The 18,162-nt window shown below is 44.8% G+C and overlaps 1 protein-coding gene across 2 annotated transcripts in view; it reads right to left on the reverse strand.

Annotated features, from left to right (window-relative positions):
* The window catches only part of IL1R1 (interleukin 1 receptor type 1), a 96,212-nt gene that overhangs the window by 13,862 nt on the left and 64,188 nt on the right, over positions 1-18,162 (reverse strand). For both annotated transcript variants that reach the window (XM_040336413.1, XM_040336412.1), the window contains exons 6-8: positions 17,742-17,813; positions 9,585-9,711; positions 2,402-2,547 (exon numbers count right to left, since the gene is read on the reverse strand). In XM_040336413.1, the coding sequence (XP_040192347.1) occupies positions 2,402-2,547; positions 9,585-9,711; positions 17,742-17,813 (345 nt within the window). The remainder of the gene's footprint in view (positions 1-2,401; positions 2,548-9,584; positions 9,712-17,741; positions 17,814-18,162) is intronic.

Here is an 18,162-nt window from a genome sequence, read left to right on the forward strand (position 1 = left end):
GTCTGTTGTTTTTCAACAGACAAGTTCTCCTTCAAATATAACAATTAGAGTGTTGCGACAAGCCATTTGCCACTGACAGGAGTGTTTACAATGATCAGCTTTTATTTATTTATGTGGAATCTTTATCCCAAAAGGAACAAAACAAACACTGCAACTGCTTAAAAAGTTTTAGCTGGAGCTTGGCTTCAATTTGTTAGTGTGTCTAAATCTGCTGGTGCATCAAACACTACTCTCCCCCCAGACTGCCAATGTCCAAGGGTGTCTCTGCTGCTCCTTTATCCAGAGTGGGGGGACTCTAATAAAAGGATGTCTGTTACTGGCAAAATCACCATGTGAAACAGAGGGAAATAAGCCTAAAGAAAGAAAGCTCACGCAGCCACCGCAACTAATATAATATAATAAGCTGTAATATATTCAATTTTTGGTTTGGGGTTTAATAATTCTTTAACCTCCCTGGCGGTATGATTCTTTCTGGTTTTAGGTGCTGAAAGCGGTACAATTATTTTGCATGAAAATTTGACATTTTATATTGTAGGCCTGCAATCACTTAAATCTGACCAAACAAGAGTCTAGTAGACATCCCGGGTATGATAAAGTTTGAAACACAAAATCATAAATTATAATTTAATAAATAATTATAACAAATAATAATATAATTATAATAAAAATTATTCAATAATGTAATCAAATCAAAAACACTAACATTTTCTCAGTTGCAGAATTGTCGCTGTTATTACTTTTATTGTTTGATGACGAATTTCCCCACAAATCACTATCTCTCAATTCTGAAAGTGATTCTAATTTATTATTGCTGTTTTCTAGCTGGTCTAAAACCACGTTTGACATAAAGGGACACTTTTTGGTTGCTATAGACAATCTACAGTTTCCAGGCAGAAAGAACAGTTTTTATTATATAAAAGTGCATGTAGGACACTGGGCAGACCACTAGGGACAAAGGGGGGGGGGTGTATTTATTTCATACAGATTACAGTATACTGTATGTATTGTGTTTATTTACATTTTTGAATTTGTTGCCGATCTCTGCCCCCGTGCGTCATAACATCGCAGGGAACGGAGCTCGGCGGCACACAGGCACTGTGTGAATCGAGCGAGGAGGACACAGCTTGATCACACAGCGGGGAGGCATCGCAGGATCCAGGGACAAGGTAAGTAACTCTGCCTGCCTGGATACTGCGAGCGATCCCGGGACTCGGGAATACCGCCGGGGGGTTAAGGGAACTACCACCAGAAAAGTGGCGTTAGAACAATTTTGAATTCCAATCATTATGTTCTGAGAGGTGTAAGTCGTTTAACCAAAAAAATGAAGATTTTAACAAAACATGAAACTAATTACTCTAGAGGGGAACTCATATGTGTCTTTATTTGCCTGGAGGTTCAGCATAAATTTTTGGCTGTACTTTATTTTTAGCAATAATTCCAAAAAGAAAAACTACAAGAAGCAATCTAAAGCTTTTAACCCCCCCAGCGGTATTCCCGAGTCTGGCTCGGGGTGGAATTTCAAGACCAAAAGCGGCAACCCCAAGCCAGACTCGGGATCGCCTCACAGTGTCCACAGGCACAAGTTACTTACCTTGTCCCTGGATCCTCCGATGCCTCCCCGCTGTGTGATCGAGTGGTGTCCTCCTCACTCGATTCACAGTGGCGAGTGCCGCTGAGCTCGGTTCCCTGCGACGTTACGACGCACGGGGGTGGAGATATACACACCCCGTTTGTCCCTAGTGGTCTGCCCAGTGTCCTACATGTACTTTTATATAATAAAAACTGTTCTTTCTGCCTGGAAACTGGAGATTGTCCATAGCAACCAAAAAGTGTCCCTTTATGTTAAAAGTGGGTTTAGACCAGCTAAAAAACAGCGATAATAAATTAGAATCACCTGCGGAATTGAGCGATAGTGATTTGTGGTGAAAAATTTGTCATCAAAGAATTAAAAGTAATAATTTTTATTATTATTATATTATTTGTTATAATTATTTATATTTACTTATTATATTATAATTTATGATTTTGTGTTTCAAATTTTATTATACCCGAGATGTCTACTAGACTCTTGTTTGGACAGATTTAAGTGAGTTATTTCTAAGAATTACAGGCCTACAATATAAAACGCCAAAATAATGATACCGCTTTCAGCACCTAAAATCTGAATTATTCATACCGCCAGGGAGGTTAATCAGAAAAGCCTCTTCTATCCCCCTATATGATTTATTTTCTTTTATTACCAGGACTGACTTTCCCTGACTTCATGGCTAAGCTCCACCTACTGCCACCCTTGTGTCTTTTTATATAATCAGCTTCATAAAATATTAAATTCATGTACTTTGGTCTGAAAATAATTGACCATTTGCTTCTTATAAGCCAATTAATATATGTGAATACATACCTGGTCGTTTCAGTATAAAAAATGCCTGACTATATGCTGAAATAGAGTCAGCATAACAATAAAATCGTAGACCATAATCTTCTTCTTTAACACTTGAAAAGGTTATATTTCGGCATTCCACTTTTTCTCCATCTTTGACTGCTTCACTGTAAGAGAAATTATAATAATATTAGCTCAAACAAAAAAATCCTTCTCTTTAGATGTGTCATGATAATGATTAAAACTTCTAAAATTGTATAATTTGTCCATTAAGGCAAACAGATTTCAGATGCAGCATTTTCATAACATTTGCGACTGTTACTTATCCCTAATATCTATAAAGCTCCCTTTCATTTCTCATGTTGGAAACCATGTTCCTTTTTTCTACTGCCGACCAAGTGCATGATGCATTTCTATGTATTCTGTACATTGAATGCAACTTTGACTTGATATTTTTATTATATGTGTTTTATTATTAAGGCCAATAACAGACACTGGGGTTGATTTACTAACGTGTGGTGTGTGCAAAATCTGGAGCAGCTATGCATGATAGCCAATCAGCTTCTAATTTTAGCTTGTTCAATTAAGCTTTTACAAAAAAAAACAAAAAAAAATAAAGCTGATTGGTTTGTATGCAGACCTGCATCAGATTATGACTCCAGTTTTAGTAAATCAATCTCAGTGAGTGTAACCTTCTTTAAAAAAAACCTTAGTTAGACTTACCGGTAACGGTATTTCTATGAGTCTTTCAGGACAGCACCTGGAGAGAGCGCAGCTCCACCCACTTCCCAGGAAACACTGCAGTCAATGCTATAAATTCCGCCCCCTTCCACCATGGCCTCAGTTGTTCACGAGTACCTCCGGCCACGCTGAAATTAGATAAGCAGAACATAGAAACTACACACATTAGCATATATATATATTATCTTTAATAATAAAAGGGCGGGTTATCGGTGCTGTCCTGAAAGACTCATAGAAATACCGTTACCGGTAAGTCTAACTAAGGTTTTCTCACCTCGTCTTTCAGGACAGCACCTGGAGATGATAACCGAGTACTTACTCTAGGGTGGGACCACCGCTTGCAGGACCTTCCTGCCAAAAGACTGCTCTGACACAGAGAGCAAATCCATCCTATAATGACGAGCGAAGGTGGAAAAGCTCGTCCACGTTGCCGCTTTACAGATGTGTTCTGGTGAAGCTCCAGCCCGTTCTGCCCAGGAAGTTGCCACCGCCCTAGTAGAATGGGCCATTACTCCCGGAGGGGGATCCAAACCTTTAGCTTTGTATGCCTCATGGATAGCCATGCGTAACCATCTAGCCAGAGTACTTTTGGAAGCCCCATGCCCCTTGCGGGATCCTGAAAACAGAATGAAAAGCGAATTCGCCCTTCTGTACTCGCTAGAGACCTCTAGATAGCGTCTAATGCATCTCCTGACATCTAAGGAATGGAATTCTCTCTCCTTCGGACAAGAAGGAGTTGGACAAAAGGTAGGTAACACTATTTCTTGCGTCCTATGAAACACTGACACTACCTTCGGAAGAAAACTCGGATCAGTTCTTAATACTACCCTATCAGGGAAGATTGACAAAAAAGGCTCCAAAACGGAAAGCGCCTGAAGCTCGCTAATCCTCCTTGCTGAGGTGACCGCCACCAAAAGCACCAACTTTAAAGTTAGAAACTTTACAGAGGCGTCTACCAGTGGTTCGAAGGGTTTTCGAGTCAAACCCCCCAGGACCACTGATAAATCCCACTTGGGGAAAAATTTAAACGGGGAAGGCCTAGCCCTGGCTAAGGCCTTAAAAAATCTGATGACATAGGGCTCTAGAGATAAACGTCTCTCTAGAAACACTGACAAAGCCGCCACCTGTGCCTTCAAGGTGCTGGCTGCCAGACCCTTATCCATACCGTCTTGTAAAAACTCCAAGACGGAACAAGTATTCAAAGGAGAATAATTTTTAACTTCACACCAAGAATTGAAAACCTTCCAAGTCTTGAAATAGATGGCCCTCGTGACCTCTTTCCTACTACTAAGTAGCGTATCTACCAAACGTTTGGATAGACCCTTCCTGCTAAGAATTAACTCTTCAGTAACCAGGCCGTGAGGTTTAACCGACTCACGTCTGGATGCAGTAGAGGGCCCTGAAAAAGTAGATCTCTTCTGACTGGTAGAACCCAGGGGTCTTCTACCGCCAGTTCCAACAGACTCGAAAACCAAGGCCTCTTGGGCCAGTACGGGGCTATCAGGATCAGAGTAGTCTTCTCCTCCTGAAGCTTCCGTAACACTAAGGGAATGATCTGAACCGGGGGGAAGGCATAGCACAGGCGGAAGGGCCAGCGTTGAGCTAACGCATCTAGACCCTCTGCCTGGTCCATTCTGTTTAGAGAGAAATAAGCCGGAACCTTGGCATTGGACTGGGCCGCGAAGAGGTCTATCTGAGGAGTTCCCCACTTGTTTACTAGCTCTTGGAAGACCTCCGGGCATAAACACCACTCCGATTCCAGAACCCTCGTCCGACTTAAAAAGTCTGCCAGCATGTTTAGGCTGCCTTTTAGGTGTACTGCCGATAGGGAAGCCAAGTTCACCTCTGCCCAGGACAGAGTCTGTAGGGCCAGACTGAGGAGTACTCTGCTTCTAGTGCCCCCCTGTCTGGAAACATACGCCACTGCTGTGGCGTTGTCTGACAGAATCTGGACATGCTGGTCCAGAATCAGCTCCTGGAAGGCCCTTAGCCCTAACCAAATGGCCCTGAGTTCCCTCCAATTGGAGGACCTTCTGGACTCTTCCCTCGTCCAGGATCCCTGTGCCATCTGCCCGTTCAGGTGAGCACCCCATCCCCACGAACTCGCGTCCGTAGTTAGGACCTTTGTAGGGAGGAAGGACCAAGACAGACCTAGGCGCAGATTTGCCTGGCTTCTCCACCACCAAAGTTTCCTCTTCACTGAAGACGGAACTCTGAATCTCTTCTCTAGGGATTCCCCATGGGTCCAATTCTGAAGGATCACCTGCTGTAGGCCCCTTGAATGGAGACGAGCCCACTGCACCGCCGGAATGGCGGCCGTGAGTAAGCCCATTGTGGACATGGCTGAGCGCACAGAAATCGGCACACTCGTCTGAATTGTCTTCACCGCAGCCTGAACTTTCTCTATCTTTTCTTTTGGTAGAAAGATTTTCCCCTGAACAGAGTCTATAACGTATCCTAGAAAGACTATCCTCTGGGAGGGCACTAGACTTGACTTTTCTTTGTTCAGGATCCAACCGAGCCCTTCCAAATGAGCCTGGGTCCTCCTCAGGTCCAGGAGAAGCTGCTCCTCCGACTTGGCGAACAGCAGGAGGTCGTCCAAGTATGGAATTATAGAAATCCCCCTGAGCCTTAGGGGTGCCAAGGCCTCTGCCACCACCTTTGAAAAGACTCTGGGAGAGGAGGAAAGGCCGAATGGGAGGGCTCTGAATTGAAAATGTCTCACTCCGCTCTCTGTTCTGATGGCTAGACGCAGATAGCGCTGGGAGGAAGTCCTGATCGGGACGTGCAAATAAGCATCCCTTAAATCTATTGAAGCTAGAAAGCACCCCAGGGGAAGAAGCTTTCTCACCGAGTATATAGAGTCCATGCGGAATCTCTTGTACCGGATAGCTAGATTCAGGACCTTCAGGTTTAAAATTAACCTGAATTTGCCCGACGGCTTCTTTACAAGGAATATATGGGAATAACAGCCCTCCCCCTGTTCTCTCTGGGGAACTGGCGTAATCACCCTCTGTTGGAGAAAATCCTCCACTAATGTCAGCATAGCCTGAGACTTCTCTTGCTCCCTGGGCAATTGGGTCACATAAAACCGCGACGGTGGTTTTCCCGAAAACTCCAGTGCGTATCCCTCTGCAATCAGTTTGAGCACATACGGACTGGACGTCGCCTCTGCCCACTGTGGAAGGAAGGCTTGGAGCCGACCACCCACAGCTGGGAGACCGTCACTGGGGCTTAGCAGGTTGGCTGGGGGAGCGAAACAACACCCCAGGCTTCCCGCGGCCCCTCTGGGACCGCCAGGGTCTACCACCCTGACCTCTTTGTGCCTCCTTAGGACCCTTGGTTTGGAAAAAAGGACGAAAATTTTTCTTGGGCCCCGAATCTACCTTTTTTAAAGGAAGAGCCTTCTTTCTATCCGCCGTCCTATCTAGGACGGTGTCTAGTCCTGTGCCAAAAACCAAGTCCCCTTCAAAAGGTAACCCACACAGTTTCAGCTTAGAGGCTGTGTCCCCCTGCCAGGTCTTAACCCATAAGGCCCTTCTGGTTGAATTTATCAACGCCGAGGATCTGGCAGAGAGCTTCACGGATTCAGCCGAAGCATCCGCTATATAGCCTACCGCTTTCATAAGGACTGGAAAGGACTCCAAAAGCTCTCTACGAGAGGTACCGGCCTCGATGTGACCTTTGAGCTGATCCAGCCAATGCTCAAGGTTTCTGGCCACCACAGTGGATGCCATAGCTGGTTTAAGATTAATCAAGGAGGTATCCCAGGCTTTTTTGAGCAGGCTATCTGCTCTTTTATCCAGGGGATCCTTAAGGGCACCTGTATCCTCAAAAGCTAGGTCTGTATTGCGGGAAACTTTTGAGAATGCTGCATCCAGTTTAGGCCTTTTATTCCAGGCCTGCGTTGGATCCTCATCGAAAGGAAATCTCCTTTTCAGAGATTTAGAAAAGAAGGGTGCCTTCTCTGGGTCCTTCCATTCTCTTTTAATTGTCTCAGACAATACTTTATGTACCGGGAAGGTACGATGTTTTACCTCATCCAAACCCTGATACATCCTGTCATGCAATGACAGCTGAGTCGCATCTTCTTTAATGTTTAGGGTAGAATGAATTGTCCTTAATAGGTCATCAACCTCCTCTAAGGACAGTTTATAGCGTGAGGAAGAAGTATCCCTTTCTTCTTCATCCTCCGCCTCTGATCCTGAAATAGCATTTTCAGGTTCCTCCTCCTCGGACTCACTGTCTAACCTTCTAGATGTGGAGGGGGTACTGGCCCTGGCCTTAGATCCTTTAGTCGGACCCTTGTCCAGGAAGGAGCGAAAAGACTGGAAAGTCTGGTGCAACTCCTCCCTAAACGAAGAGAGCAACTCCCCCGTTCCCTTGACGGTGGTCTGCTCAGAGGCCGAACTAGTAGAGGCTTCCCCCCTGACAATCTCCGCAATACAAGTTTTGCATAAAGGTTTGGTCCAGTTCCCTTTAAGGGAAGCTTTACAAGTAGCACACCGCTTCTTGGAAGGAGGAGGTTCTACCACTTTAAGTTTTTCTTTAACTTTCTGAAACGACACAAAGGACAACAACGCTATGTTTAACCTTTGTACGCCAGCCAACAAAACACACAAGTGCACACAGCTAGTGAACAAATAAAAACCAGCACCCATCACCGCTGTACCAGAAAACTACACGCACCCACAGAAGTGACTAGGGTGAGTGAGGCAGGCTCCCCTCCCCCGAAGGGGCAGAAAAGAGGGACATAACAACACCCTGGTACATTGACCCTCGCTGGGTCTCCTACCTGGGCCGGGCTGGTGCTTGTGGCTCCTGCTCCCGCCACCTCCGCTGCGTCTTCTGGCTCCATGGTCCCAGAACGCTGCGGGCGTGCGACAGCTCTTTTAAATCTCCCGGGTTCCTCTCGCCGCTGCGAGACCCGGAAATAGCACCGCCGAGGCTCACTCCCCCTCTTGCGTTCCAGGCGGCCGGAACCGGAAGCCGCCACGCGCCGCCGGAAGTCCCGCCTCCACCCGGAAAGGACGTCACTACGCCCTCCGCTCCGGAGCCTCGTATGCCGGAAGGACGGCACCTGACCGCCCCCCCGCAAGCTACGATGCCCGGACTAAGGGAGCGGGACCTCCAGCAGCCTCTGTCCTCGCCGGACCGAAGAGGAGAAGCACCCGACCTTCACCCGCGCGTCAGGGGAGAAGTCGGGTCTGCCTCTGGAGGATCACCTCCTAACCTAAAACACCGGTATGCTCAACACAATCCACCTTCCCCGCCTGGGGAGAGAACAGCACACCCCTGGTTCCCTGCAGCGCTTCCACCATGGCCGGAGGAAACACTACAACTGAGGCCATGGTGGAAGGGGGCGGAATTTATAGCATTGACTGCAGTGTTTCCTGGGAAGTGGGTGGAGCTGCGCTCTCTCCAGGTGCTGTCCTGAAAGACGAGGTGAGAAAAAGCAATGGCAAATATCTAAACGTGTACAGACATAGGACATTAGAGTTGACACAGAGGTTGTTTACTTAGGCATGCATGGAGAAATCTCCGCTGTCAGCTATTGTATTTAAGCAGCATGACACCCACATGTCACTGTAGTCACTGTTCAGTGGACATTCCTCAACCCATCTCCTTGGATTTTTTTATTTTTTTATTTTTCAATTGAACTTTGACGATCCAGGTAGTGCCGACAGCGCCGCACATGGCTTGAATTTTGGCCAAATCAGCAGAAGCTGGCCAAAATTCATACTATGCTTGATAAGTTTTATCAAAGTCAATATCTACTTAGTTTAGTGAATACGTTGAGGTCAAGTTTCCTTTAATCATCCAGTCATTTACAGATAAAACACAACTTCACTTTATGAAAAAACGAAACAAAAAAAACACAGCTGCTAAACTAAGGGGCGGTTCAGTTTATTTAGCGGCAGCAACTAAGAAGAACCGTCAGTCGGTAGGAGCCAGCGTCGGGTGGGAACCTTTTGTTTCAGGCCAGTGGAGCGGCATTCATCGTGATTGACAATGGATCTGCACTGGCGGATATATATATATTTTTTTAAATAAAGGACTTGTCAAGAACTGTCTCCTGACTTTACACATTTTTTTTGTTTTTGTTAATTAGTAGGCCATGCTCATTCACATGGGGGGATCTGGGGGCTTCCTTGTTAAACATGGCTTCCAGATTCCGATAAGGCACCCCCACAACCACCAGGCCAGTGTTGTGGGGAAGAGGCCGTTGTCCTCAACAACATGGTTGAGGGCACATGGCCTGATATGGTTCAGAAGGAGGGGATGCTTGCTGATTCTTGGTAAGTGCTCATGTAATATAAGAGAGAGCCCAGAACTCCTTAGACGGGTTTCCACTGTTAGAATATTGAACCAGGTATTGCAAAATTGCCTTTACAAAAAAGAAAAATTAAACCTATTCCCTATAATGCAAAAATAAAATGTTATGCGATTTACATATACTTACTATTGTAGTATTCCATCTATCACTCTGCCATCATCAGAATAGTCACTAATAAAAGAATCATTGTACCTCCAGATCAAATCAAGGTTTCTACTTAACAGAGCTGCACAGGTTACAGTAACAGAAGTTCCTAAAAAAGAAAATATAAATACACCACAATATAAAGTAAAAAAAAAAACAGGAATTTTAACAAAAAAATCCTTGTGCTCTACCAAAAAATAAACAAAAAACATGCAACACAAATTTAAAGAGAATGTACACCCAATATTTCATATTGCTGATGTGTGCCTGCTGCACTATACATTTGTATGAAAAGGTATCCTGTCGCCTTTGTATTGCTTCTTTTGTGTGAAATCCCTGGTGTTCCTGCCAGTCCCTCTGTTTTCCTTTTAAAAACTGACCACACCAAGCAGGGCCGCTGATAAACCAGTAGAACTAGCCCTATTGTAACGGTCTCTGCCAGCAGGGGGGAGGGGGGCGTGCAGATTTACAGGCAGTTCAGTGGAGAAAAACAAAAATACACTTTCTTATTTACACCCCCACTCAGCCGCTGCTACTAGCTTAGTGGTTGTTGTATTATTACCATGTGCATAGCATAAAGGGGTGCAGGAGTTACCATAGCGACCCTGTATGTAGCTCCAGCGGGCTGTGGCTCCCAGCTCTCATCATACAAGCTGGAATTTTCAATCCAATTCAATACAGAATCCAGGTCCGATCCACCTTTTGTCTCCCAGGACCCCAGCTGAGCTCTGTAATCCAGTCCAGAGCCTCTACTTTACCTTCTCCCCAGACCACACCCCTCCGCTGCTCTCATTGGCTGGAGGAGAGAAGTCTGAAATTCTAGCTCATAAGATAAATTAGCAGCCCAGGACAGGCGCTTCTGAGGTAAGAGACACTCTGCTGTGCAGGAGACATCTATCATGTGGGCACAGATTAGAATAGGCACACTGACACTGCATCTGGCCTGCCAGCACAGACACAACACAGACTCAGACAGTGAGAAAAGTTTTGTAATGTAAATGATCCTAACACCTCCTGAGGGGCCCCCTCCACACACCAACCTGAAATGGGGACTGATGTTTAGGTGGACTCTGATGTGATGGAGGGAGCCCTGATCTGATGGAGGGGGCTCTGATGTGATGGAGGGAGCCCTGATCTGATGGAGGGGGCTCTGATGTGATGGAGGGGGTCCTGATGTGATGGAGGGGGCTCTGATGTGATAGAGGGTATGATAGACGTATGAGTGCTGCCAGCATTGCTGCAGAGGTTGAAGGGCTGGAGGTCAGCCTGTCAGTGCTCAGACCATACACTACACACTGCATCAAATTGGTCTTCATGTCTGTCGTCCCAGAAGGAAGCCTCTTCTAAAGATGATGCACAAGAAAGCCTGCAAACAGTTTGCTGAAGACAAGAATACTAACGACATGGATTACTGGAACCATGTCCTGTGGTCTGATGAGACCAAGATAAACGTATTTGGTTCAGATGGTGTCAAGCATGTGTGGCGGCAACCAGGTGAGGAGTACAAAGACAAGTGTGTCTTGCCTACAGTCAAGCATGGTGGTGGGAGTGTCATGGTCTGGGGCTGCATGAGTGCTGCCATCACTGGGGAGTTACAGTTCTTTGAGGGAACCATGAATGCCAACATGTACTGTGACATACATTTGGGTGGCAAAAATATGAATGCCACCCAACCTCTGGGGAAATCTAGGATGGAAAAAGACATGGGGGTCCTAGTAGATGATAGGCTCAGCAATGGCATGCAATGCCAAGTTGCTGCTAACAAAGCAAACAGAATATTGGCATGCATTAAAAAGGGGATTAACTCCAGAGATAAAACGATAATTCTCCCACCCTACAAAACTTTTGTCCGGCCTCACCTGGAGTATGCTGTCCAGTTCTGGGCACCAGTCCTCAGGAAGGAAGAGTACGAAGATAGGCAACAAAGCTAAAAAAAATGGTCTGCAGGATATCAGTTATGAAAAAAGGTTGAACTCTCTGGAGAGATGCTTGAGAGGGGATATGATTTCAATTGAAAAATACCGAACTGGTGACCCCACAATAGAGATAAAACTTTTGCGGTAGGGAGTATACTAAGACACGTGGCCACTCATTAAAATTAGAAGAAAAAAAGATTTAACCTTAAACTGCGTAGAGGGTTCTTTACAGTAGGTGCGGCAAGGATGTGGAATTCCCTTCCACAAGCAGTGGTTTTAGCGGGGGGCATCGATAGTTTAAAAAAACTATTAGATAAGCACCTGAACGACCGCAACATACAGGGTTTTACAATGTAATACTGACATATAGTCACAGACATAGGTGGGACTTGATGGACTTGTGTCTTTTTTCAACCTCACCTACAATCTAACTATGTAACATACTGAAGCAGAGCATGATCCCCTCCCTTCGGAGACTGGGCCACAGGGCAATATTTCAACATGATAATGACACACCTTCAAGATGACCACTGCCGTGCTAAAGAAGCTGAGGGTAAAGGTGATGGACTGGCCAAGCATGTCTCCAGACCTAAGCCATAGTGAGCATCTGTGAGGCATCCTCAAACGGAAGGTGGAGGAGCGCAAGGTCTCTAACATCCACCAGCTCTGTGATGTCGTCATGGAGGAGTGGAAGAGGACTCCAGTGGCAACCTGTGAAGTTCTGGTGAACTCCATGACTAAGCACTAGTTTCAGTGCGAAACGCGTCAGTGGTCTGGTTTTATTTTGCTGTGACTTGTAGTGCTGTCCTTCTTTTAATAAAAGGCTACAATTTGTTCAGAGTGCAGCTGTCCAGAGACAATCTTTGTTCCTGCTTTGCTAAGTGCATTGCCTGAACCTGAGTTGTCTGCAACAGAGGATATTCATCTGGGTTCCCACCTGGAGCGGATATTCCCTTTCCCCAAAAGGGTTAAGGCAGTGCTGTAAAATAATGGTGGCCACACAAAATATTGACACTTTGGGCCCAATTTGAACATTTTCACTTAGGGGTGTACTCACTTTTGTTGCCAGTGGTTTACAAATTAATAGCTGTGTGTTGAGTTATTTTGAGAGGACAGCAAACTTACACGGTTATACAAAATGTACACTTACATTGTAACAAATGGGGGGATTTACTAAAACTAGAAAGTGCAAAATCTGGTGCAGCTCTTCATAGTAACCAATCACCTTCAAGGTTTTATTGTCAAAACTTAATTGAACATGGTGAAGTTAGAAGCTGATTGGCTACCATGCACAGCTGCACCAGATTCTGAGTGTTCCAGTTTTAGTAATTCTCCCCCAAAGTGTAAATTTCTTCAGTGTTGTGACACGAAGAGATATAAAAAAAATATTTACAAAAATGTGAGGTATGTACTACTCACCTTTGTGAGATAATGGCCTGGATTCAGATAGGAGATACGACGGCGTATCTCCTGATATGCCGTCGTATCTCTGAGTGCGGGCCGTCGTATCTATGCGCCTGATTCAGAGAATCAGTTACGCATAGATTTCCCTAAGATCCGACTGGTGTAAGTGCCTTACACAGTCGTATCTTAGGCTGCATATTTACGCTGGCCGCTAGGTCGCGCTTCCGTATAGCCAGGAATATGCTAATTAGGTATTTACGCCTATTCAGAAACGTACGTCCCGCCGGCGCATTTTTTTACGTCGTTTACGTTAGGCTTTTTCCGGCGTAAAGTTACCCCTGCTATATGAGGCGTAGCTAATGTTAACCTTCTGAGCGGTGTTCCCGAGTCTGACTCGGGGTGAGATTTTTTTGCTAGGATCGGTAACCCCGAGTCAGACTCGGGCTCGCCTCGCTGCAGTCACAGACAAAGTTACTTACCTTGTCCCTGGATCCAGCGATGCCACCACGCTGTGTGAGCGAGCGGGACCTCGCTCGATTCACACAGTGTCCTCCTGTGCCGCCGATCTCCGTTCCCTGCGACGTTACGACGCACGGGAGCAGAGAACGCGCCAAATTCAAAAAGGTAAACAAACACATTACATACAGTATACTGTAATCTTATAGATTACAGTACTGTATGTAAAAAATACACACCCCCCTTGTCCCTAGTGGTCTGCCCAGTGTCCTACATGTACTTTTATATAATAAAAACTGTTCTCTCTGCCTGCAAACTGTATATTGTCCATAGCAACCAAAAGTGTCCCTTTATGTCAAAAATGGTTTTAGAGCAGCTAGAAAACAGCGATAATAAATTATAATCACTTGCAGAATTGTGCGATAGCGATTTGTGGGGAATAAAAAAAATAATGACAGCGACAATTCCGCAACTGAGCAAATTTCAGTGATTTTGAGTTGATTACATTATTGAATAATTTTTATTTTAATTATATTATTATTTGTTATAATTATACTACAGTATAAAACGCCAAATTTCCTTGCAAATAATGGTACCGCTTTCAGCACCTTTTTTATGAAATAATCATATCGCCAGGGAGGTTAAGTATGGACGTCGTTCCCGCGCCGAGTTTTGAAAATTTTACGTTGTTTGCGTAAGCCGTTTGCGAATAGGGCTTTGCGTAATTTACGTTCACGGCGATACCAATGATGCTTTGCGGCGTAATTTCGAGCATGCGCACTGGGATTTTTTCACGAACGGCGCATGCGCCGTTCACAAAAACCTGCAAATACGCGGGGTCAAGTGAAATTTAAATAAAACACGCCCACAACATCCCCATTTGAATTAGGCGGGCTTACGCCGCCACACATACGTTACGCCGCCGTTACTAAGGGAGCAAGTTCTTTGTGCATACGGAACTTGCGCCCAAATTTACGGCGGTGTAACGTATCTGAGATACGTTACGCCCGCAGAAAGATGCGCTCATCTTTCTGAATCCGGGCCACTATATTTATCTACTGTGTTTTTTTTTTCTTTTTCGATATTCTTGTTACTCATTGCCAGAAATGTCTTTGTCTGTTTTTGAACATTATTATGAATGGTTCTAATATTTGCTATAATACACGTTTTTTGTTTTACCCTAGTGATTAGTTTGCTGGCTCGTTTATAAGGATGTTGCCATTTAGAGATATGATTTTCTTCACTTCCGATCCAATTACCCTGGTTACCATTACTGTGTACACTATAAGAGTCCAAACAATGTGGCCCAGCGTCTTACCCTGAGAAAGTCACGAGGGTGAGTGATGTAACACTTAGGGTAGAGCGGGGTGACGTCACTTCTGGTCCAGAGCCAAAACTGGAAGTGCGTGTATCTCAATTTTGGTAATGAATCTATGGCTCAAATTTAATATGCAAGTGTATTTTATTGTGGTTTCAAAATTTAAAACAAAAAACAGATAGTACAATATGGGAGGCCTCTTCTTTCTTCACTGAGCACTATATATAGACAAGTGGAAGGATACTTATGTCTTAAAGGGGACCTATCGGTTATTTAAAGACGACCTGCTTAACCAACATTCATTGGAGGTCAGTGGCGGTGCTTCCATGAAGGGCGCAGTGGCGGTGCCCCCCTCTCTCCTGCACCTGTCTATCACCATAGATAGATTCATGCATTGCATGAATCTATCTATGGTTGCCGCTGCCATCCCCTATTCAGGTGTCCGGCCCCTTGTCGGCCATCGGGCCTTCTGAATTACAGCGGCGGGGTGTTTTTGGAAGCTCCTGATTAGAGCCATTGGCTCTAATAGGTGTCCTTATTAGAGACATAGGCTCTAATAGGCTTCCAAATTGGTAAACAGCGGGCGCAATGCTGTGCGTTCGCTGTTTACACAGTGTTGTGTTAGGGAAGCGAATAAATCGCTTTCCTAACAATGACCTGCCTCTCAGCCAATCAGGTCTGGTTACCTGTCACCTGATTGGCTGAAGCAACAGGCACTGTGATTGGATGCCTACCAGGTGTCCAACCATAGCAGAGGACAGGAAGAAGACGGCAGAAGACATCGAGGACTTGGAGGGAGCGTGGAGGACAGCGCCGTGACCCAAGACAGGTAAGTGCCGGGCGGGGGGGAACACTGGCAGCATTTGATGGGGCACAGTAGCAGCAATTGATGAGCACACTGGCAGCAATTGATGGGGCACAGTAGCGGCAGTTGATGGGCAAGTAGCTGCAATCGATGGGCACACTGGCAGCAATTGATGTGTCAATTGGACTTTTATTTGTTATTGATTTTTTGTTGGTGTCTGATGAATTATTATACTTGCACATTTACTTTGAGTTTAATTTAATGTATTGTGTTACATATGTTGGGAGTTGCACACTTACGATTTTCTGTTGGTTGATTTAACTTACTAGTAGAATTTCTAATATGGCATGACACTTTTGGGTGATGTCAGCTTTTACTAGCATAGTACTCATAGTACTCAGGGCAGTGACATGTGATTATCCACAGCCAACCATCAAATAACAGACTTAATGCCCTGTACACACGACCGTTTTTTCTGTCGGAATAAACTCTGACGGGTTTTTCTGACGGAATTCCGCTCGAGCTGTCTTGCATACACACGGTCACAACCATCAAAAACATGGTGACGTACAACACTATGACGAGCCTAAAAAAATGAAGTTCAATGCTTCCGAGCATTTGTCAAATTGATTCCGAGCATGCGTGTTTTTTTCACCGTCGGAATTTCATACAGACGAACGTGTTTTCTTTCTAACTTCCGACGGAAAAAGTCCGATGGGGCATACACGCGGTCGGAATATCCGATGAAAAAATTCTGTCTGACTTTTTCCATCGGAAATTACGATCGTGTGTTACGAGGCATTAGGCCTCATACACACGACCGTTTTGCTCGACAGAATCCATCAAGAAACTTGGCGGGAGAGCTTTTTTGCAGAGGAAACCGGTCGTGTGTCTGTTTTTCATTGAGAAAACTGCAGAGGAACTTGACGAGAAAAAAAGAGAACAAGTTCTCTTTTTCCTCGTCGAAAGTCTAAATTTCCTCGTCGTGTTCCTCGTCAGGCTGGTTTTCCACGAGAAACACGGTCGTGTGTATGCTAAGAAACCGGCGCATGCTCAGAATAAAGTATGAGACTGGAGCGGACCTTCGGTAAAAGTAGCAATTGTAATGGAGATAACACATTTGTCGCGCTGTAACAGTCTGAAAAGTGCAAATCGTCTCTTACCAAACTTTTACTTAACACGCAGTAACATGAGATTAGCAAAAGCAGCCCCAAGGGTTGTGCCAGTGTTGTACGTCACCGCGTTTGAGAACGACGAGATTTGGTCTTGACAGTGTGTACGCAAAGAAAGCTTGTCAAGATTCTCGACAAGCCTAGCAAGGAACTCGTCGAGGAAAACGATGTTTCATTTACGACGAGTTCCTCGGTTGTGTGTACGAGGCCTCAGAGTTTAGAGGCTTTTGGAGCCTTTAGTCAATAAGTACAGGTTTTGTGGAAAACATCATGTTTGCATTGCACTTATCATCCCTGTGCATTAAATTCATCCAGGCCATAGTGTATATTAGAAAACATTTTTTTTAGGGATGACTATTGGCTCTGCCTGCCTCTTTCATATGAACAGCAGTTTTGTATTTTTCTTTTGGAACACCATGATTTGTGTTTTGCTTCAGTTGATTGGTAGTGCCCATGTGGCACTGTATTTCTCCAGCACTTCCAGGCTGTCTTGTAGGCCTTTCTCTGTTGGTGACAGAAGTAGGAGGTCATCCTCATACACCAGGAACTGCACCTTAGGCCCCGTACACACGTCCGAGGAACTGGACGGGCAAAACTCATCGTTTTGCTCGTCGAGTTCTGTGTAAAGCCGCCGAGGATCTCGGCGAGCCAACTTTCCTCATTGAACAACGAGGAAATAGAGAACATGTTCTCTATTTGGCTCGACGAGGAACTCGTCGGCTTCCTCGGCCGAAAGTGTACACACGCCGGGTTTCTTGGCAGAATTCAGCTCCGATCGAGTTTCTGGCTGAATTCTGCCGAGAAACTCGGTCGTGTGTACGGGGCCTAAGTGTTATGTAGAGTCAGTTCTGGTGCTGGGGAGGATTCTAGAGCTGCAGCATAGGCTGCTCACACCTATGACAGCAAATGAAGACGACCCCAGCCCAGCACCTGGAAGAAGCTGTGTAGAAGGTTCCAGTGAGGGATGTCAGACTGTTAAAGGAGAGGTAAGTATTGTGTAATTAAGTTCTGTCTCAGTTTGGGGTAGAATGATATCTTGTGCAATTTTAATAACATAGCAAAACTCACCTAACTCTGCATCTATGAAGTTATCTGTTGGATACAATATATTGGGTTTCAAGTTGGCTGTAAGAGGTAATTCTGAAAAAAAATAAAAATAAAAATCCTATTACATATAATGCCTTCTAGATTTCAGTATCTATTTATACCATTGTACTGTATGCTGTGCATACAAAATTATACATTTTATATTTACTTTTGCACTGAAGGCTACATGCTGTTTTAGGCACCACCTAATGATAAAAAGAAGTCCTAGCTTTTCACTATGTAATAAATAGACCAAACATTTGTTGGAATATTAATCCTTAATATAGTGTATAACGTATTTGACCATGACTTTTATTAATCATTCCCTTTATATAAACCTATTTGAAATGTATGTCTACTATCCATTTTTGGATCATTCCATGACAATCTGAGAAAAATGAGA

This window comes from Rana temporaria, chromosome 2 (assembly GCF_905171775.1).
Source record: "Rana temporaria chromosome 2, aRanTem1.1, whole genome shotgun sequence".
NCBI classification, from domain to species: domain Eukaryota; kingdom Metazoa; phylum Chordata; class Amphibia; order Anura; family Ranidae; genus Rana; species Rana temporaria.